Source organism: Convolutriloba macropyga, chromosome 7 (assembly GCF_964194025.1).
Source record: "Convolutriloba macropyga chromosome 7, txConMacr16.3, whole genome shotgun sequence".
In the NCBI taxonomy this organism is placed as follows: domain Eukaryota; kingdom Metazoa; phylum Xenacoelomorpha; order Acoela; family Convolutidae; genus Convolutriloba; species Convolutriloba macropyga.
Genome location: NC_134474.1, coordinates 16,904,562 through 16,929,284, shown reverse-complemented (window position 1 = coordinate 16,929,284; position 24,723 = coordinate 16,904,562). Strand labels below are relative to the sequence as shown.

General features: G+C 33.6%; 1 protein-coding gene across 5 annotated transcripts in view; it reads left to right on the top strand.

Moving 5' to 3' along the window:
- Window positions 1-24,500, top strand: part of LOC142342653 (dual specificity calcium/calmodulin-dependent 3',5'-cyclic nucleotide phosphodiesterase 1A-like) — a 339,291-nt gene extending 314,791 nt beyond the window's left edge. For 4 of the 5 annotated variants that reach the window (XM_075394099.1, XM_075394100.1, XM_075394102.1 and 1 more), the window contains 6 exons: window positions 146-311; window positions 15,408-15,508; window positions 19,193-19,391; window positions 20,591-20,825; window positions 21,234-21,605; window positions 24,108-24,500. In XM_075394099.1, the coding sequence (XP_075250214.1) occupies window positions 146-311; window positions 15,408-15,508; window positions 19,193-19,391; window positions 20,591-20,825; window positions 21,234-21,605; window positions 24,108-24,328 (1,294 nt within the window). In that variant the 3' untranslated portion in view covers window positions 24,329-24,500. The remainder of the gene's footprint in view (window positions 1-145; window positions 312-15,407; window positions 15,509-19,192; window positions 19,392-20,590; window positions 20,826-21,233; window positions 21,606-24,107) is intronic. The other variant, XM_075394103.1, reaches the window with a different exon arrangement.
- Window positions 24,501-24,723: the final 223 nt, after the last annotated feature.

Below are 24,723 nucleotides of genomic sequence, written 5' to 3'. Positions count from 1 at the left end.
AAGTTTGACAAATTCGTTCAATTGGAGATTGTTTTTAAAACTTGTGTGCTAAAAACTACCTTTAATTAAAAGTCCAAGAAAGATATTAATATTTCAAAAATCCATGCGTGAATTTCGACTTGATGCTGTATGTATGTGTACATAGGTACGACTTGGTGTCCAAGTTTAAGATCCCAGTGTCAAACTTGATCAGCTTCCTGGAGAGGATAGAGAGTGGCTACTCTGTTCACTCTAACCCATACCACAACCTCATTCACGGCGCTGACGTCACTCAGACATGCCACTACTTCATGCTACAGACCGGCCTCATGGTAAACTCACCCCCCCCGCCCCCACATCCACACAAAAACACGCACACATAGACACAGACACAGACACAGACACAGACACAGACACACACACACACACACACACACACACACACACACACACACACACTATGTCAATTAAACTAAATCACCCTCCCTAGTAGTTATTTTAACACCGATTATATCACACATCCCGGGCCGAGGAATTTGGCCAAAATTATGTAAGATCAGCGGCAACTAGCGTTGACAAGTCGGAAAATTCACCGCAATTTTCTTACATAATTTTGCGTTGAATGCGTTGAATTTGAAGACAAAAATTCAACGCATTCAACGCAAAATTATGTAAGAAATGGCGGTGAATTTTCCAACTTGTCAACGCTAGTTGCCGCTGATCTTACATATTTAGCGTTGAATTTAGCGTAGATCTTACATATTTAGCGTAGAATTTAGCGTAGATCTTACATAATTAGCGTTGAATTTAGCGTAGATCTTACATATTTTTGCGTTGAATTTAGCGTTGATCTTACATATTTAGCGTAGAATTTAGCGTAGATCTTACATAATTAGCGTTGAATTTAGCGTAGATCTTACATATTTTTGCGTTGAATTTAGCGTTGATCTTACAAAAAATCAACGCGTAGAACTCTGGGTATGGGACTCGAACCAATGACCTCCTGTTTACTTGTCGCCTCTTCTACCATTGCGCCACCGTACCTTGGTTTCCTTAAGAGCCGCAATCCTTATAAAGCGTAGATCTTACATATTTTGCGTTGAAATTAGCGTAGATCTTACATACTTTGCGTTGATTTTAGCGTAGATCTTACATATATTGCATTGAATTAAGCGTAGAAAAGAGCACTAAAAAAGTTTTTTTCTGACTTTTTGTTTCTCACCTTAGGAGTATAGGGTTCGAAATAGTGAAAAAATTAATTTTTCGAAAAAAAAACTTGAAACAATTTTGAAATCGTAAAATGGTCTGAAACGGATTTTGCACTTTGAAAGAGCACTAAAAAGTGATTTTTCTCACCTGTGCAGTATAGGGTCGAAACACGAAACAGTTAAAAAATTGACTTTTTGAAAAAAAAACTTGAAAAATTTGAAATTGTAAAATGCTCTCAATTGAATTTTTCACTATAAAAGAGCATTAAAAATGATTTTTCTCTGACTTCACGTTTCTCACCTTTTCAGCAAAGGGGTCGAAACAGTAAAAAATTGATTTTTCGAAAAAAAAAACTTGAAAAAGTTTTGAAATCGTAAAATGGTCTGAAACGGATTTTGCACTTTGAAAGAGCACTAAAAAGTGATTTTTCTCACCTGTGCAGTATAGGGTCGAAACACGAAACAGTTAAAAAATTGACTTTTTGAAAAGAAAACTTGAAAAATTTGAAATTGTAAAATGCTCTCAATTGAATTTTTCACTATAAAAGAGCATTAAAAATGATTTTTCTCTGACTTCACGTTTCTCACCTTTTCAGCAAAGGGGTCGAAACAGTAAAAAAATTGATTTTTCGAAAAAAAAACTTGAAAAAGTTTTGAAATCGTAAAATGGTCTGAAACGGATTTTGCACTTTGAAAGAGCACTAAAAAGTGATTTTTCTCACCTGTGCAGTATAGGGTCGAAACACGAAACAGTTAAAAAATTGACTTTTTGAAAAATAAACTTGAAAAATTTGAAATTGTAAAATGCTCTCAATTGAATTTTTCACTATAAAAGAGCATTAAAAATGATTTTTCTCTGACTTCACGTTTCTCACCTTTTCAGCAAAGGGGTCGAAACAGTAAAAAAATTGATTTTTCGAAAAAAAAACTTGAAAAAATTTTGAAATCGTAAAATGGTCTGAAACGGATTTTGCACTTTGAAAGAGCACTAAAAAGTGATTTTTCTCACCTGTGCAGTATAGGGTCGAAACACGAAACAGTTAGAAAATTGACTTTTTGAAAAAAAAAACTTGAAAAATTTGAAATTGTAAAATGCTCTCAATTGAATTTTTCACTATAAAAGAGCATTAAAAATGATTTTTTCTCTGACTTCACGTTTCTCACCTTTTCAGCAAAGGGGTCGAAACAGTAAAAAAATTGATTTTTCGAAAAAAAAAAACTTGAAAAAGTTTTGAAATCGTAAAATGATCTCAAATGGATTTTGCAATATAAAAGAGCACAAAAAAGTGGTTTTTTGCTGACTTTGCTTTTCTCACCTTTGAAGTATAGGTATCGAAACAGTGAAAAAATTGACTTTTTGAAAAAAACTTGAACAACTTTTGAAATCATAAAGTGGTCTGAAACGGAATTCAAAAAGTTCAACCTTAATTTTGTAAGATCTACGCCAAAACTCTACGCAAAAATATGTAAGATTGGCGTTGAATGCGTTGAATTTATGTAAACTCTACGCTAAATTCAACGCTAAATATGTAAGATCTACGCTAAAATTCAACGCTAAATATGTAAGATCTACGCCAAAATTCAACGCAAAATTACGTAAGATTGGCGTTGAATGCGTTGAATTTATGTAAGATCTACGCTAAATTCAACGCTAAATATGTAAGATCTACGCTAAAATTCAACGCTAAATATGTAAGATCTACGCCAATTTTCAACGCAAAATATATAAGATTGGCGTGGAATGCGTTGAATTTGTGTAAGATGTACGCTAAATTCAACGCTAAATATGTAAGAGCTACGCTAAATTCAACGCTAAATATGTAAGATTTACGCTAAAATTCAACGCTAAATATGTAAGATCTACGCCAAAACTCAACGCAAAATTATGTAAGATCTACGCTGAAATTCAACGCTAAATATGTAAGATCTACGCTAAAATTCAACGCTACATATGTAAGATCTACACCAAAATTCAACTGAAAAATATGTAAGATGGGCGTTGAATGCGTTGAATTTATGTAAGATCTACGCTAAATTCAACGCTAAATATGTAATATCTACGCTAAAAATCAACGCTAAATATGTAAGATCTACGCCAAATTTTAACGCAAAATATGTAAGATTGGCCTTGAATGCGTTGAATTTATGTAAGATCTACGCTAAATTCAACGCTAAATATGTAAGATCTGGGCTAAAATTCAACGCTAAATATGTAAGATCTACGCCAAAATTCAACGCAAAATTATGTAAGATTAGCGTTGAATGCGTTGAATTTATGTAAGATTTACGCTTATTTCAACGCTAAATATGTATGATCTACGCTAAAATTCAACGCTAAATATGTAAGATCTACGCGAAAATTCAACGCAAAATTATGTAAGATTAGCGTTGAATGCGTTGAATTTATGTAAGATCTACGCTAAAATTCAACGCTAAGTATGTAAGATCTACGCCAAAATTCAACGCAAAATTATGTAAGATTAGCGTTGAATGCGTTGAACTTATGTAAGATCTACGCTAAATTCAACGCTAAATATGTAAGATCTACGCTAAAATTAAACGCTAAATATGTAAGATCTACGCCAAAATTCAACGCAAAATTATGTAAGATTGGCGTTGAATGCGTTGAATTTATGTAAGATCTACGCCTAATTCAACGCTAAATATGTAAGATCTACGCTAAAATTCAACGCTAAATATGTAAGATCTACGCCAAAATTCAACGCAAAATTATGTAAGATTAGCGTTGAATGCGTTGAATTTATGTAAGATCTACGCTTAAATTCAACGCTAAATATGTAAGATCTACGCCAAAATTCAACGCAAAATTATGTAAGATTAGCGTTGAATGCGTTGAATTTATGTAAGATCTACGCTAAATTCAACGCTAAATATTTAAGATCTACGCTAAAATTCAACGCTAAATATGTAAGATCTACGCCAAATTTTAACGCAAAACATGTAAGATTGGCGTTGAATGCGTTGAATTTATGTAAGATCTACGCTAAATTCAACGCTAAATATGAAAGATCTACGCCAAAATTCAACGCAAAATTATGTACGATTAGCGTTGAATGCGTTGAATTTATGTATGATCTAGCTAAATTCAACGCTAAATATGTAAGATCTCCGCCAAAATTCAACGCAAAATTATGTAAGATTAGCGTTGAATGCGTTGAATTTATGTAAGATTTACGCTTATTTCAACGCTAAATATGTATGATCTACGCTAAAATTCAACGCTAAATATGTAAGATCTACGCCAAAATTCAACGCAAAATTATGTAAGATTAGCGTTGAATGCGTTGAATTTATGTAAGATCTACGCTAAAATTCAACGCTAAGTATGTAAGATCTACGCCAAAATTCAACGCAAAATTATGTAAGATTAGCGTTGAATGCGTTGAATTTATGTAAGATCTACGCTAAATTCAACGCTAAATATGTATGATCTACGCTAAAATTAAACGCTAAATATGTAAGATCTACGCCAAAATTCAACGCAAAATTATGTAAGATTGGCGTTGAATGCGTTGAATTTATGTAAGATCTACGCTTAATTCAACGCTAAATATGTAAGATCTACGCTAAAATTCAACGCTAAATATGTAAGATCTACGCCAAAATTCAACGCAAAATTATGTAAGATTAGCGTTGAATGCGTTGAATTTATGTAAGATCTACGCTAAAATTCAACGCTAAATATGTAAGATCTACGCCAAAATTCAACGCAAAATTATGTAAGATTAGCGTTGAATGCGTTGAATTTATGTAAGATCTACGCTTAAATTCAACGCTAAGTATGTAAGATCTACGCCAAAATTCAACGCAAAATTATGTAAGATTAGCGTTGAATGCGTTGAATTTACGTAAGATCTACGCTAAATTCAACGCTAAATATGTATGATCTACGCTAAAATTAAACGCTAAATATGTAAGATCTACGCCAAAATTCAACGCAAAATTATGTAATATTGGCGTTGAATGCGTTGAATTTATGTAAGATCTACGCTTAATTCAACGCTAAATATGTAAGATCTACGCTAAGATTCAACGCTAAATATGTAAGATCTACGCCAAAATTCAACGCAAAATTATGTAAGATTAGCGTTGAATGCGTTGAATTTATGTAAGATCTACGCTAAAATTCAACGCTAAATATGTAAGATCTACGCCAAAATTCAACGCAAAATTATGTAAGATTAGCGTTGAATGCGTTGAATTTATGTAAGATCTACGCTAAATTCAACGCTAAATATGTAAGATCTACGCTAAAATTCAACGCTAAATATGTAAGATCTACGCCAAAATTCAACGCAAAATTATGTAAGATTAGCGTTGAATGCGTTGAATTTATGTAAGATCTACGCTTAAGCGTAGATCTTACATAAATTCTACGCATTCAACGCCAATCTTACATAATTTCGCGTTTTTTAGCGTTGACACCTCGACCCGGGATATCTTGGAAGATATTACTCGAGATACGCGTCCGAAACTTGTACAAATCTTGCGTGATGAGTTTGGACTCAAAATTCCAATTTTACTAACCTATAAGATGATTTACTTTACAAAGAATATAAAGAACAATTTTAAAAATGTGGCAGTAGACAGCGATATCTTAACTAACTGAATTTCATGAATCAATGTCAAGTGAAATCATGGGGATCTAACATTAGGAACTATTAAATTGTGAAAATTGAGAAGCGTTAAATGATTTGAGTTCACCGTAACCTTCAGTTCTCAAAGATCAAAATGCCTGTTTGTCTGTTTTTTTGACATTTACACCGCTAGTTTGCGCTGACTACAAATGACAGATGTTTGTTCGGTATAGCATGAATTATTGAAGGTCGTCTATTGATTTGGCCGGTCTTTTCTATGTACCAGAAACATTAGAAAACTTATGACACATGTCTATCAATTGCATGTTACTTGTTCCGACCCCACTTAGGGGGTGGGAACTATATATTCAAATTGGTTTCTTTTGTTCAGTTAGTATTGGTCGATCGATATATTCATTGTAGAAAGTTGTTAGTGGTATCACTAAAAAGTACGTCAAGCGCATATTATTTCTGATGGAGGTTCTTTAAATTCGTTTTTCTCTGTGAGTTATCGACGTTTAAACTTTTTGTGAACCTTTCACTTTTACGCTAATTTTGTTCATTTTGAGAAAAATTTCTTTTATCTGTGCTTAAATAGGGTAAAATTAGGTATAAATACGTATATAAATTTTATCTGTTAATTTAACACAGCACTGTTTTGTTTAGCCCGGTTTTTAATTGCTCTCAAACAAAGTTTGTAGCAATTATTTTTGATCCTGTGGTCTTTTAATGCGAGTTTTGGTTTGTTCGATTTTTCGTCTGATACAAATGAATTTTTGTCCTACAAAACGGGATAAACAGGTAGCGCTCTAAAAGCATTAAGTTCTCTTAGATCCCTAAGCCTTACTATACTCTAAGAATGCGATCCACGAAAACTGCTTTGACGAGACAATTTTCATGATGGGAAGGGCAATTTTTAAATCTTAAAAGTTTTACCCCCCCTCCGCCATCGGCCCAGTCATCCCAACCCCCCCCCCCCCCACCTCCTCCCGCCATCAGCCCCCCCCCCCCCCCCCTCAATGCTTAATCAGCAATAGATTTTTGATTTAATTGGAGCTAAATTTAATTTTTTGTGATTTCTCCTTAAACAATCTGATCGCTTCTTTTTTGCTAGCCAATCAACAAAATAATGGCATTTGTTTTTGTTTTTTTAACTAACCATGATCACAAGGTTTGCTTGATAAAAGTTTGGAGAAATTTTCAACCAAATTTTAGTAAGTTTTTATGTATTGAATTTTGACTTTTCTCGATATTACTTTTAGTTGTTAATTTTTAGTATGTAATGATAGAGCTACTGTGCACTCCCGACAATGAAGCATTTTCTAAAGCAGAAAAAGAGATTTAAACGACTAGTTTTGTTGTTGCTAGGAATAAAAGAAAAAATCAAGTATGAGGAGACCGCAAATATCCAATCAAAAATTGGGAAACAGATAGTGACAAAGTAATGAAAACATTGATTATTCTTTAAGGCCATTAATGAGAACTTTTTAGGTTGCTTAGGAATGTCTTTTGTGACCTTTCAGTAATTGAACAAAGTAACAGGGACGCAGAAAACAACCGAAAAGCGCAAAACTTGTTTGTCCATCTATAGTTTTGAAAAAAAAAACAAATAATGAAAACACTATTAGCTTTCAATGTAAAACAGTTTTCAAAATATGTTACCTCAACTAAGCGACATTTGGGTCTGTTATTAGTGCGACATCTTGCTACGAGAACAAAAGAACAATAAAACAGGCAAACCTCGAAAACTCAAAGATTTTTGGAAGCAAAAGGAGTTAGGATTATAACAAATGCAAACATGCGAACAATTATTTCTTTTAAGGAAAAATAAAAATTCTAATGAAGGCTGCATTGAAGAGAAAAATTGATTAGACAGAAAGAATCGCCAATTGGACAAAATTGGGAAATTATCTTTTATTTTATTCTATTTGAAAATCCGTGGTGACAAGGTCATGAAATTCTTAGCTATCGTTTTCTCAATTCAAACAATTTTCAACTATGTATTCATTTTTTGGTGCTTTTCATGAAACATCGATAAGAGAAATCGGCAAAAAAAGAAGTCAAACTGACGCACAACAAAAAGCTCTCACTGAAAATTTAATCAAACAAAGTTTTGACAGCAGTTTTGTAGTAGCTTAAAATATTCAATCTTATTTTTTGTTTTTGTTGCTTTTACTGCTACCACTAAAACCCCCTCTTCATTTTGATATCTCATGATGGACTTTAACAGATCGAAGAAACTGTGAACAAATAAAAAAAATATTATTGCGCAAGTTTCGAAATAACACCCAACCCGACTGCTAGCTACAATATAGCAGCTGTTTTTGGTTATCAGAGCATACAACAGATTCAGTAGATGCCATTGAAGGCAGATACTTAGCACATTTTAGCAGCCACTTTGTACGCGTTGACGAAAGCTACAAAAATGCTACCAAAACACGGTCAGTTATCTCCGAAACAAATTGTGACAGGCTCAATAAACATATGATCTTAAAATGAAATAAGGTTTTTTTAAATTAAACCTTATTATCAATTCGATGAGAACTTTCGTTTTGAAAATTTTATTAAAAAAACAGTTGTCAAAGAAGAAACCCTTAAAAGGCCTACATATTTGCCTAATAAAACTGATCTGTCGTTAGTGGGAGTAAGCAAAAAAATTGAGTGCAAATTGCAACAAGTAAGGTTCAACTTTAACGATTTGCCAATTTTTTTAAAAAAGCCATCAGTGCCACAGTCTTCAAACAAATAGCTGCCCGTTGAGGGCATTCAAAGTTTCAATTATGCACCATTAGAACGCTCATAGTACCATTAAAAAGCATTCTTGAAAGAAATCGAGAGAAAACCGAGCAAACCGAAGAAAATTTTTTGGCTTAAATGCCTCTAATCTGTTCAAACACTGTTTTTTCTTTACTGAACTATGAGAAAAAATGAAAAAGTTCAACAGATTAAAAAAGTAATCGATTTCTCTCTGTTTTTTTATACAAATAGCAAGCGTGAATAAAATCACCTTTCAATTTTTTTCTCTTAGTGGCAATGAAATGTCGCAAAATAAATGAGCAGATCTGAAAAAAGACAGCGCTCCAATACAATCTCAATACTTTGGATTCTAAATACGGAAATCAAACAATAATATCTTTGCTATCTTGTCGCGTGAAAGCTACAATCATTTTCTATTATACGAGTTTTTCGTTTTGCAAACTATGAAACAATCATATCTTCGAAGGCAAAATTTAACATGGCTGATTTGAGAACACAAACAACGTGTTACTGTCTATTGAGATGTATTTTTCTTAGAAGATTGCTAAATTATATTATGGCAGTTGATTGTGATTTAAAAATGTGGATTAGTCTCTCGAAAGATGGACAAAACTAGCCCAAAATTATTTTTTACAAGTAATTGTTCATTGAAAGAGTCGAGTTCCTAGGCGTATACAGAATATCTGCGCTTTGGAATTAACAATTTCATCCATAACAATAAGAATGTTGCTTCTTCTATTCTTACAATTTTTTTCTTATCGCTAACTTCTGTGCAGAGATATAACACTCGTATCATTGACAATATCTTGAAATCTTGATCATTTCTGAATTTCTTAGCATGACATAATTAAATTTTATTTCTTGGCAATACTTGCTTTTAGCGCGTTGATATAATCGTACTTGTCACAGTCCAGCAAAAATTTATGTGCGCTTAGAAACGCCACAAATCAGAAAATGGAGGGCAGTTTCACTATAAAAGAGTGTTCATAATGACACAAGCGTGTGATAACTGTTGCTGTTCATCGATATTTATCAGCTTGAGCATGATGAAAAAAAGAGAAAAACTTTAAGTGTTTCAGAAGTAAATAAACATATTTATTGCTTTTTTTACAAAGAATTTCATCACTCCCTCGAAGTTTTATTAGAATGAGGCAGTTTACTTGCGTACTTCTATTTTGAGTGAGTTTTGACTGCATTGAGAGAAAAAACGCTGACGGCGACAACTGTACGGCGCAATTCTTGGAAAATATACTTAAATAATCAATTAAAAAAGCTTGTAATTAAATTTATTCATCTAAAAGCCAATTTTTCAAATGTTCTTTTCCTCAAACTTATGCTTTTACTGGCCAATAAACCTTCGATAATGAAAATGTGGCTTCTTTATTTTCATCTTTAACAAAATTAATTATAACTGCAAAAATATTTTTGTGATTTGTCTCCATAAAGTAAAAATATTAGTCTCTTATGTCTAACTAAAAGAGAGGAAGAAGATATCCAATTATGGTAGCAGTCTGAAAAAATTATATATTTGTTCAATCTTGAAGTCTAAATTCAATGGCAAAATCTAAAATTGACAGATTAAATCAGATGGCAAATGTTGTTCCCTATATTAGGAGGTGTTTTAATTTGCTAAAATCTACTTTAGTCAACATTCAAAGTCAGAAACATTCCTTGAACTAAAAGCTCGCCGTATTTCTTCCCGCCTCTTGCGAAATGGTCTTTCCTGTATTATGTTTTCAAGTTGCATTATCCGTGCATTCAGCAGAAAGTGATATTTCGCACCAATTTCATTGTAATTGTAACTATTAAGTTAGTTCATTTTCAATAATTTGTTCATAATTTTCAGAAAATAGTGACTAAAAGATGCTATCGAATAATTTAATAAGTTTTTAGTCCTAGCTACTAGTCATAAGTAAGCATGGTCAACCCTCTGGAAATATGAAAATGATAATCATCATGTAACAACCCAACTGTGGTATTAGCTTTTAAATAATAAATTCAGATGCTATTTTTTTACAGTTGTTTATTACAAAGTTACAAAGAAGGTAAGTATTGACGAAACGTTACATTTGGTATTTACAAAGAAGTTAAAAGAAAATTCACTAGGTTTCATCGTTGAAGCTTTACAAATAGTTCCAAAAATAGGCTAAGACACACCAATTAGGCTTTACACAGCAATTAGGCCATTAATTAAAAACTTCCGAAGTAGGTATTTACAAATGGTGTAGGTATTTACATTTACTGTGGTATTAGCTATCTCCATATACTGCTATCGAACCTACTATCTCCAGAACTGCGGTCAGGCATGCTACCGTTTCATCACAGCTCTGCTGAATTAGCATTTTTGTTAACTTGATATACCACAAACTGCGTTATTACAATAAAAAAGTTTTGTGTAGTTATACCAATCAGAACGAGCGACAGCAAATAATTGAGATATGCTAAACATGATTTAGAGGTAAAAAAAAGCTTAAAAGGTGCGAAAACATAAAGAAACCTGTCGCAAAACCTGTTTTTAATTTGATGCAACCTGAATAAAGCATAGACTTTTTCCATCAACATGAAAATAGAGGAGATAATATTATCTTTGGTGCAAAAATGGCTGAACATAATTAAACAGGCTCTCAATAGATAACTACAGTCGTTAGGTGCGAAAAAAAATTCAGCAGATTCAGGAAAATTTGACCGAAAATTCTAGATACTGACGTTAAAACTGAAAATACCAAATTAACTTGAAAATTGAGAAAGAAATTTAAAACCTCATTTAGTTATGACAACAGTGTCAACATAGCTATCACTGAACAGTAGGAAATCAGGGTTTATGCGTCCACGGGATTTTGCAATTCTTGGATCAGTACCGTATCAGAGCTCTGATAAGTCAATTTCTAAACTTACCGTATCAGAGCTCTGATTAGTCAATCTGGTCAAGTCTCAAGTAAACTCTTGGCCAAGACTTGACAAGTCTCGCAAAAGTCTTGGACAACTCTTGTGTCAACCTTGAACACGGTTTTTATTGTTGATTTGCTTTCGTTTGGTAACAAAAAAAGAAGGCGGCCAGTTACTGTGGCCTGACTAAAAAAATGGCCTGCCTAAAAAACTCTCCAAAGTGAAAAAGAATCGCAAGACAACACGATCACTTCCACAAAATTCAATTTATAGAGAATGGAAAAAATCTGATATTGCCCAAATATACCAGTCATGGCCACTTTTTTTGCTCATTAAACAATAATTTGGTTTCGGGGTGATTATGTGAACTTTCGAAATTTTTGTAAGCTCAATTCACAAATAGCTGGGCCAGATTAGCAAATTCATCGTAAAACTTTGCATAACTGAGCGATAATCAAGACTTGCCAAAACTTGGCCAAGACTTGAATCAAGACTTTCCAAATATTGGCCGAGAATTGATTTAGACTTGGCAAGTTTTGAGCAACTTTTGACATGCCTTTACAAGAATTAAAATTTGAGATAAAACTTGATTAGTACCCATTTGGCAAATCAAAACGTGCACTTTACCGCAGAAGTGCTGATCAAGACTTGAAGTTCGATCCAGAAACATTTTCATCAAAAGGTGCATTATCATTTTTAAAAGAAGATTTTGCAATTATTCGAGCATATATCCATTGAGAGATGTCTCAAAATTAAGTCAACGCGGGTACTACATGATTTCAGAAAAGGCAAAGTTCATGTTGAGCTACAGCCACAAACCGGTGCAAATTTTTGACAAATAATGGTTACATCATAAGATAGAACCAGAAGTTTTTAAAACTCCAGTTTTGTTTATAACATATTATGTTAGGTTTAATAAACTGAGAAAAATAAAAAATTCCAACAGACAATGCTTTTTCATTTGTCTCTGACGTTTTTCTTCCCTGAGCATAGAACTCGTTAAGACCACTGATTATTTTTAATGGCAGTAATATGTGGTCGGATCCCTATCCGCATCGCATGACCATTATTTTTCTTTTTAGCTTCCATGAAAGGACTTGACTCAAGACTTGTCAAGTCTCGGCCAAACTTGGCCAAGACTTGACAAGTCTTGAGCAAGTCTTGACATCTCTTCACATTTCTTAGTCCTGGAGATAATACAAGTTCAGTACTTATTTGTCAATTTTAGACGTGTGTTTCACTGGACAAATACTGATCAGGACTTGAAATTGATTTCAGGATGTTATTTATTCTAGAACTGTATTCTAATAAAACCTTGTTTTAGCTTGTTGATAGAATTGATGTAATAGCAAAAACTTATAATTTGAAAGTATCACTCAATAGTGTGATGTCTTCAAGATGTAAAATTTTGCTAGGAAATTAAATCTATTAACAAGCTTAGAAAATGTAATGAACACTTTAATATCTTAACCAAAATCAGAATTATAGCTATTTATTGTGAAGATTGTTTGGTCTGTTAGTTTGTTTAAAAAACCTGACGCAGCAGCGTAGTAAATTCCGACGCACTTTCTAATCCTCATTATTTTCAAGGAAACACTGCACTCAGTGCACTTAGTTTTCTGTTTTATAAATGTGTCATTTTTTTCTCTGATGCTTTCATTCTTTACTATTGTTGAAACTTACTGCAGATGATACCCAAAAATCAACTGTTCAAAGATCGACGCAAAAACAAGTTCTATCTTTATTCAGTTTTCACCGAAGCCCCGTATGTGTAGAAAGATACACATTTTACAAAAGTTTGAAAGGGTTGTGTTTAATGAAGTTATCTAACAAATGACTGTAAAGATTGCGGAAAAATATGTCGTAATTAAATTCCGTCTTTTTGAACTCTGTGTGCAAAATATAAAAAGCTGATGCGGATCAACTGTGCTTCTCCTTTGTAAATAACACAAGTTTTGTATCAGTACCGTATCAGAGCTCTGATTACTCATCTTTTAGACTTCGCACTTCTTAAATCATCTTTTAATGTGGTCAATTCTTAAGTCATGTGTTGGCTTAGACATGACAAGTCTTGCGAATGTCTGGGATAAGTCTTGAGTCAAGTCTTGAGCACAGTTTTTATTGTTGGTTTGCTTTCGTTTGATAATGAATGGAGAAGGTGGCCAGTTTTTACTTAGACTTGGCAAATCTTGAGCAACTTTTGACATGTTTTCATAAGTGTTAAGACTTAAAATAAGACGTGATCAGCACTGATTTGTCAAATCAGGACTTGCATTTTGCCGCAAAAGTGCTCATCAAGGCTTGAAAATGATTCCGGCAACACTTTCATCAAAAGTGCATTATCATTTATAAAAAAAAATTTGCAATTGTTCAAGCAAATATCCATTGAGAGAGGTCTCAATTTTAAATCAACGCGGTTTCTAGCTGATCTTCAGAAAACGCAAATTTTATATTGTGCTACAGCCGCAAAACGATGCATATTTTTGAGAAATAATGGTCACAAAAGAATCTAGAATCGGCAATGTTTCGCGCTCCAGTTTTATATCCAATATGTTATAATAGGCTTAATAAACTAATAAAAAATTCCAACAGAGAAAGCTGATTGCTAGCATCTTTTTCATTTGTCTCTGACGTTTTTCATCCCTGAGCATAAAACTCATATAGACCTCTGATTATTTTTAATGGCAGTAATATGTGGTCGGATCCCTATCCGCATCGCATGACCATTATTTTTCTTTTTAGCTTCCATGAAAGGACTTGACTCAAGACTTGTCAAGTCTCGGCCAAACTTGGCCAAGACTTGACAAGTCTTGAGCAAGTCTTGAAATCTCTTCACAATTCTTAAGACTTGGGATAATACGTGATCAGTACTTATTTGTCAATTCAAGACGATCAAGTGTTTCACTGGAGAAGTACTGATCAAGACTTGAAATTCGTTATTTATCTTAGAACAGTAATCTACTAAAATCTTGCTTTTTTGTTAAAAAATCCTTTTAAAGCCGCGCAATGATCTCCGACGCACCTTAAAACCCCATCATTTTCAAAGAAACAATGTACTCAGATCACTTAGCTTTCAGTTCTATAGATGCGTCATTTTTTGCTTTGATGATTTTATTCTTTACTATTGGTGTAAATCATTGAAAATGATACTCAAAAATCAAAAATTGACGCAAAAACAAGTTCTATCCTCATTCATTATTCACCGGAGCACCATATGTGCAGTAAGATGCAAATTGTACCAGTGTTTGAAAGAGTTGTGGTTAATGAAGTTATTTCACAACTGACTGGAAAGATTGCGGAAATATATGTTGTAATTAGTTCCCGTCTGTTTCAAATCCGTCTGCAAAACAGTAATAGCCGATGCGGATCAACTGTGTTTCTCGTTTGTAAATAGCGCATACCATGTTTGATATTAACCCCCTCCGCAAACCCCCCCCCCCCCACCAACCTGAAAACAAATTACCTTTTTGAACTTGATTTGGGAATGGTGTGACGGTGATTAAGAAGGCAGTTTGACTTGATTCATAGCTTGAATTCGAACTGACACGATGGATGGTTGGTCATCAATAATATGGTTGATTTATAGTTTTAAAAAGGAAACATAAATGGCTGGTCGAAAAGAAGTGCATTTTTACTTTGGATTAAATGTTGATAATGTATACAAAACTGTTAAGATGTGGCTTGTATGATAAAAGTATTTTTTGTTAAATCTTACTTCCAGAAAGTATTTTAAAAATTTCGGCGAACAAAATTTTTTGAAACTATCTCTTCATCCGAACAACCTAAGTTGTCATTTGGTGCCAACATAATGTTTTTACTAAAAAATGAGATCAATTTCGTAGATGCGATCAATATCTTTACACTCCATTCTCTAAACAAGTATTTTTGTTATCATTACTAGATGCTGGCGTGGGTGATGATATTATTGTTGTCGGTAGGGTGTTGTGGTTTGGTAAGTTATCTTTGGTGTTGTGTTTAGAATTGGCTGACAGATTTGGAGATCTTTGCAGTGCTGATTGCGGCGTGCTGTCATGACGTAGAACATACTGGCACCACCAACAACTTCCATATCAACACACAGTTAGTACTACACAATTAATCAACATCAAATCGACATCCTTCTCTCTCTCACACATACATACATACATACATACATACATACATACACACACATACACATACATACATACATACATACATACATACATACATACATACATACATACATACATACATACATACATACATACATACATACATACATACATACATACATACATACATACATACATACATACATACATACATACATACATACATACATACATACATACATACATACATACATACATACATACATACATACATACATACATACATACATACATACATACACATACATACCTAGATACATACATACATACATACATACATACATACATACATACATACATACATACATACATACATACATACATACATACATACATACACATACATACATACATACATACATACATACATACATACATACATACATACATACATACATACATACATACATACATACATACATACATACATACATACATACATACATACATACATACATACATACATACATACATACATACATACATACATACATACATACATACATACATACATACATACATACATACATACATACATACATACATACATACATACATACATACATACACACATACATACATACATACATACATACATACATACACATACATACCTAGATACATACATACATACATACATACATACATACATACATACATACATACATACATACATACATACATACATACATACATACATACATACATACATACATACATACATACATACATACATACATACATACATACATACATACATACATACATACATACATACATACATACATACATACATACATACATACATACATACATACATACATACATACATACATACATACATACATACATACATACATACATACATACATACATACATACATACATACATACATACATACATACATACATACATACATACATACATACATACATACATACATACATACATACATACATACATACATACATACATACATACATACATACATACATACATACATACATACATACATACATACATACATACATACATACATACATACATACATACATACATACATACATACATACATACATACATACATACATACATACATACACATACATACCTAGATACATACATACATACATACATACATACATACATACATACATACATACATACATACATACATACATACATACATACATACATACACATACATACATACATACATACATACATACATACATACATACATACATACATACATACATACATACATACATACATACATACATACATACATACATACATACATACATACATACATACATACATACATACATACATACATACATACATACATACATACATACATACATACATACATACATACATACATACATACATACATACATACATACATACATACATACATACATACATACATACATACATACATACATACATACATACATACATACATACATACATACATACATACATACATACACATACATACCTAGATACATACATACCTACATACATACATACATACATACATACATACATACATACATACATACATACATACATACATACATACATACATACATACATACATACATACATACATACATACATACATACATACATACATACCTACATACATACACATACATACCTAGATACATACATACATACATACATACATACATACATACATACATACATACATACATACATACATACATACATACATACATACATACATACATACATACATACATACATACATACATACATACATACATACACATACATACCTAGATACATACATACATACATACATACATACATACACATACATACCTAGATACATACATACATACATACATACATACATACATACATACATACATACATACATACATACATACATACATACATACATACATACATACCTACATACATACATACATACATACATACATACATACATACATACATTCATACATACATACATACATACATACATACATACATACATACATACATACATACATACATACATACATACATACATACATACATACATACATACATATATATATACATACATGCATACATACATACATACACACACACCATACCACACACACGCACAAACACACACTCCCTCTCTCTATTTCTCTCTCTCTCTCTCTCTCTCTCTCTCTCTCTCTATTTCTCTCTCTCTCACACACACACACACGCACGCACACACCCACACAAACACATGCACAAAAGCGCGCGCAAAAGAACGCTATACTAATCTATACCCATTTTACCACGTAGACACCTGATTCACAGATATTTTCCGGATGGACTCATGCTCGACCAAAAAATCTTGGAGCGTTTGCTCCACTAATAGTAAGAGTGAAAGAAATTGTGCTGAGCTGTTGTCGAATTTCCTTGTCGAGAAAAAGTCAGAAAAACATGCTTCAGAAAACTTCCTTCAGAAAAACATGTGTGCTTTTCTAAAGTTCGTTAACATTTACATCGGAATACAGGGTCTGCTCCTTCGTGTGTTAAACTACCGAACAATTTGAAATCTAGCAAAAAATGTGGTCTAAGGAACGTTTTTCTCTTAATTTATGGATTGACCAAATTTTTTCAAACGGCAAAATTTTTCCGCCAAAATTTCATTTTTGCTCAGTTATCTTATTAGGGGTTGGGTCGAGCAAAGATATTTTCGTTTACTTCTTTTATTAATTCCAGGCACAACTGTTTTTGAAATTGACAAAAGAAGGAAATAAATATCTTTTTGCTCGACCCATAATAGGATGGCTGAGCAATAATTTTTTGCCGAAAAAGGTAATTGTTGCCACTTTTAACCCCTACTTTTCCTCATATTTTAAAACTGCCCTAAAATTTTCAATCTACTGAATTAAAAATTTTAAACTTTACGCAATGAAGGTAAATAATTGGACGCCTCAAAAATGTTTCATGCGCAGAATTGTTTCCTATCGAATGCAAACTTCTCCGGTAAAATTCGCAAAAAAAATCCCACACTTGTGTTATTTTTTGTATGAGTCGTACGAGGGATCCATACAACATTAAGCATTGTGTGCATTATGACTAGATGTTTTTTGTAATTGGGAATTGTTTTCTTTTTTCAAAAGGAATTCTATTGTTTTGTACAAAACTTTTATCTATTGTTCAGAGTGAATAACTTTGATGAAAAAACACCAAAATTGGAGTAACTTTTCACTTTAAATCTTACTTCTAATGACGTCATTTGAAGAACATTAATGCATTAATGAAAATCTTAGTCCACGTCCTGCTCCAAACAACGTTCCTCCGCACCCCTACCCCCCCCCCCCCCACCTGCCATACCAGACTGAAACAGGCTGCAAAAGATTAGAGCTCTCACTAGTCGTTCGAGAGCAATTCTCCCGGCGTTAGTCGGTTATTTTTGTTAGCTTTTAAATTTATGCAGCACCTCTTAGCATTTAACATCTATGCGATGAGTGACTCTGAAATCCCTGAAAAAATGCTTGTAAGTTTTAAAATGTTATAGATCTGAGTTCACCTATACCAAAAAAAATTCGACCCGGATTGTACTGTTGTTGTGTTGTATAGATCTGAGCTGGCTCTGCTGTACAATGACAAGTCTGTGCTTGAGAACCACCACGTGTCCCACACCTTCCGCGTCATGAGGGACTTCCCCGAGTGCAACATCCTCGGAAACCTCTCCCGAGACGACTTCCAGGAATTCAGACAACTCGTTGTGGACATGATACTTGCTACTGACATGAGTTTTCACTTCTCTCAACTCAAGGCTAGCTAATTTTATCTATCACTTCTTCAAACCTGCACGTGCACGTTTTAAAATGTCAGATCTCTGCAGAGCCAGAGTACATAATGCCAGATTTTCCTCTATCCTGTTCTAGATTCGTGTTTCCAGGAAATAGTATGTGACTCATGTTAAAGTTAGTTTGATTTTTTGACTGTCTTCTTGAAAGGCAGCGGGGTTCTCTATAAACGCTATTTTCTCGGATCGGAGAAAATATAACGTTATGCACCCCTCCGTTACGTTATAAAGCACGTGCCATACATATAACATTATCTCGTCCAAAAACAAAGGAAATTTCTGGTAAACTAAGCAATGTAGTTATCGTATTTTATAGATGGATCAAATTAATCGTAAGGATTTCGCTAGCCGGTAACAACTTTACAGAAGACCATTAATGAGCGATCTTATAGTTAGAATAAATTTTTGACAGTTGTTGTATTTTTGAACTTTTTTTTACCTTATACTGTTTTTGAAACAAGTGCTGCACATATCACGTTGAGTTACAGGGCATCTATTTATGGCAGAAACCATTGGTAATTTAATTGATCAGTAGTTTAATTGAGGTTTTAAAATCATTTAAAATTTTTCATATTACAAATTATTTTCGAGTTCTTTGTTTATGAAAACGCTTTTTTCATCATTGTGTGGGTTTTTAATATCAATTAGCAAGTTGCAATCCTCAATCACCACAGCATGTCTGAAAAATACTAGATTATGTGTTTATTTACCTATAAATATTTGGATGATGTTAGGATAGTGGATGATGCTATATATAGCGTGAGGCAAATAAATTCTGTCAGCTATTAAAATTTCTTACCCGTGGGACGAATTTACTCGCCTTTCGTAATTCGGGACAATATTAAGTATGGAAAACATTTTGTTTATTAAATGTTTTTCTATAGAATGAATTGTCTATACAACGGATTGTGACTGTTGATTTTTGCTCTCATTAAAAAGTAGTCCTAATTAGACTAAACAGACCTGCAAAAGTGACTCTGTCCAGACCAAGCAGACACAAATTTGGCTCTGGTCAAACCCATCTGGTGCAACTAAAAGTTTTGTCCGGACTATGTTCTAATGCTGCAACTGATACCCCCCCCCCCCCTGTCGAGGACTTAAAATGGTCTGATCAGTAGGATCTTTGGAATCTAACCGTTGTTAAGAATGTGTGTATGTGTGTTCAGGCGATGAAGACAGCTATTACACAGCCTGAACCTGTAGAGAAGACGAAGGCTCTGGGTCTGGTGTTGCACACTGCAGACATCTCCCACCCTGCGAAGGAGTGGGATGTGCACTATAAGTGGACCATGTTGGTCATTGAGGAGTTCTTCCAGCAGGGAGACAGGGAGGCACAGCTCGGACTGCCCTACTCCCCTCTCTGCGACAGACACACACTAGTCATTCCTGATTCTCAGATAGGTACCCCCACTCATCTTCATTTCATGAAAGATTCAGTTGTATTAACCCAGCTTCTGCTATTTCAAGCCAACAAAAATTGCGTAATCATTGCAGCTTTGGTGAAACTATAGCATTGAGGTTCGGGAATTAGTAGGTTTGAACTTTTTAATCTCTACTTTTTAAAAGTAAAGGAAGTAGGCTAAAACCATAGCTGTGTTGTTACACAATTAATTCAGGTAGTCAAACAGTAATATTGTGCTGCTGTCAATTTCTCCTAAATTGAATATGAATAGAACTGAAACGTCCTGCAAGATTCTTGCTAATAACGTTTATATTTAACTTTCGTGAAAGTTATGCGGAAAAACGACATCACTCGGTTGTCATTTCGTCCACAGTTCCATCAGCTTGCATAAAAATTTCCCATTTCAGGCTTCATCAACTTCATCGTTGCACCCAGCATGGAGGTGTGCGGAGACATGATGGACAAGATAGTGGCCCCAATTGACATGCACAACCCCCACCACCACCATCACAACACCATCTCCTCCCCCACATCCGCATCCGGGAGGTCTCCCAAAATATCCACCCACTCCACTTCCTCACTGAGGTCCTCATCCAGAACTACCCACGACAAGGAGGGTGACAACGCACCCAGAAAACAGTCTTCCCCCGAGGGTGGGGGAGGGGGTGATCGGAATAATAACAGTTCCACCCACTTGGATGACTCATTTGCCATCAATAGACCCTGGGATGCCCTTATAGCTGCCAACAGAGACACTTGGAAACAGAAATCTGTCGAAGGTATCTCTCTTTGTTCAGCGTTTATTTAACAAAGTTTTTTTGATAGATCTTAATCTTTATAAGTTTTCTTTTGTTTTGCTTTGTTTTATTTTGTTTTGTTTTGTGAGATCTTCTGTCATACGCTCTGTTTTGTGAGAATCTTATAAAACCTGTCATAAAGGTGAGAATATTCTTCGAAAAAGGCCCTCTGCAATCAAATTTTACTTAGTTTTATTCCCTGTTCATAATCTTTGATACTCCTTATTTGCTTTTTCAATCTTCTAATCAGCATTTTGTATTGTTGCATTGATGGCTAGAACATTTCTTTCAAATTAGGTTATATTCAAAGTTATTTAATTCATAGTTCTTAACAAATATTATAAGATCCTACAAGACGTTGATTTTGAAATAATGGGGACTTCCTTAACTTCGCTGTTTATACTTTAAATAAATATTGGAATTCATCGTTGTTTTCACTATCAAAGTAGCCAAAATAATTAAAGTTATCACTCTAGTTTTTCGAGAATATAGTAAACACTTAGGCTCAGTATTAAATTATATAGCTGGTATAATGGAACTAATTCTTGACAATTTTTAATTGCTTTCGAACGAAGTTTTTCCTTCAAACGCGTTCACCTTGTTCGGTTTTTGCACCCTTATAGAATAATTCATGGATCTCTTCCGCTGCCCCCACCCCCGTACGTTATGCTCCCACCAAATACAGAGCAGTGTCATTACATGGTAAATCATTATGTAAAAAAATATGGCACGTTCGTCCGGGGGGTGAATGATATACACCCACTATATTGGGGGAGGCACAAACGGAAAAGATCTTAATTAATCTAGGCTGCAGCCTGAATCAAATTGAACCGCCCCACCATCCATTACATGGCAAATGTCCGAAAAATTGCGTATATATTTATTCGATGTTGTCATTTATTTTAAAACACTCACGTGCACAGTTTAAAATGCCAAAAGTGTGGAATGCCAGAAGTTAAATGCTAGAAGTTCCTATATACTTAGCCAAAATGTAACTTCCAGGAACTTCCATCATTTAAAAACGGGAACGTTTCGTTTTTTAAGCAAGGTTAAAGCGTTTTTGAAAACTTTTACAGTGTGCGAACTTAGCTCAAATTTGCTTCAAAGTTAACATTTTCCCCTTGATTCATTCTCTAATTACTGAATGAAAGAAAACCTCATTGGTGATATATTTCCGAGTGTTCCTCGTCATCCAATTTGAGGATAAAGAAGACAATTACAATTACAATTACCCATAAATCGCAAGAGCAACGAAAACTTTGAATTTGGTCTTAAGTTATTACCATTAAAAAGGGGAAAAATTTTTCTGTTAATTAAATGCTCAAAATGATTTCGTTTCAACAAAATTCCAAAATTTAGTGAAATGTGCCTTTCAAACATTGTCCACATTATGGTCCAATGCTTAAAGGAGAAATGTGTAGAAAAATGGTGTCATAGTTGTTTTCAGTGCATTTAATTTCTGTAACAAATGTTCAAACTCATTCCGCACAAGTTTAAAATTAAAGGCAACTCATTCAGAAATCTAGTCACGTTTGCTATAGAGAATATTAGTACTTCTGGCGTTTTATTTTCTTTAATGCAATCGCTGTTAGTTTCCCTCAAAAACATTTTAAAATATTTGACGAAGCAATTTTTTTGTTTAACTAATGTTCTATAAATGCTGAATCTAGACAAAAAGTATTGTTAAGATCGAAATATATAGAAGAATAGTGCGATTATTTTGTTTTTTTTTTAAGTCATTGCTTATCTCTAATGTGTGTATTTTAATCATTTTCCCTGAAGATAGCTAAATTATTCAACTGAAATTCACTACAAAACGGTGAAGAAAAATCAGAGTTGATTATTGGATCAAAAACTTGGGTTTGTCTTGAAATTTTTTTTGTTATTAAAAAATAATACACAATCAATCAAGCAAAATTGTTTTTCTATTTTGTTCAGATTTTTGGGAAACCACCAAAAATTCAGATGCTAAATTTACGATAGTTCATATTAAGTTTTAGTTAACGTCTTTGGTTTTCGTTAACAAGAAGCATTTTTCCTCACAGTCAAATTATCATTATAATTTTCGGTAGCAACAAATCACAAAATGGTAGAAATTGTTAATTTTTAAGGAGATTTAAGGAGATAAATTTTCTCAAAGTAGGCATATAAAACTAAATAAAGGAAATTCTACAAATTTTTCTCCTCATGTAGAGGTCTCATCAACGTAAGGACCTCTACGTCTTGTTTTTGGAATTACAAATTAAAATCATCGAATTACTTAAAAATAATTGAGGCATTAAGAGAAACCTGAGATTTTTTTACATCATAGCCTCTATTTCCATCATAAACTTCCAGCTGATCTGCCATTTATTTGGACACTAAAACGAGTCTCGGAGTTTGTTTCTACGCCTACAATGTTTTTACGCCGTGATTTTCCCACAGCGCAAAAAGTGCCACATTCATAATTCAGAATTCATTGTTTGAGCTGGATTAAATTTTCAGAAGCGGAGCAAAAGAAAGCTGACGAAGTGAAGAAAAAGGAAGAAGAGGAAAAGGAGAAAGGAGAGAGGGAAAAGAGGAATGGTAACAAGAGTGTAAGCCAAGAAGAGTCTCCACAACTATCGTCATCAAAAGCGTCCTCTCCTAAAACCACCACAAACACAAACACTTCAGTAGTAACAAATGCTGCCAACAACAAAAACACGTCCTCTACTAACTCATGACACTTATTACTACTACTGCTGTTACTACTACTATTACTATTATGATTATTACACTATCATTCAAAATAATAATATTTTACGCAATCTCATAGAATGTTTATGCAGCATACTCGGATCTGTTTCCTACTCCCCCACTTCCTCCCCACCCCCCCCCCCCCCCAAAAAAAACATCACCCCAGCAACTTCCAGCTCCCCCATACTATTAATGCCGATTGAACCCATGTGAACAAACTTTTTTTTCATAACTCAGTTTTCACTCAATATTGCACAGACTAACTATAATTTTAATTAACATACTAAGGTCAGTATTTCAAAGTCGTGTATGTTCGATGTTTTTTAGCAATCGCTCACATTCTATTGGAGAAAAAGAGATTTTTCTACTTTCCGGTTTGTAA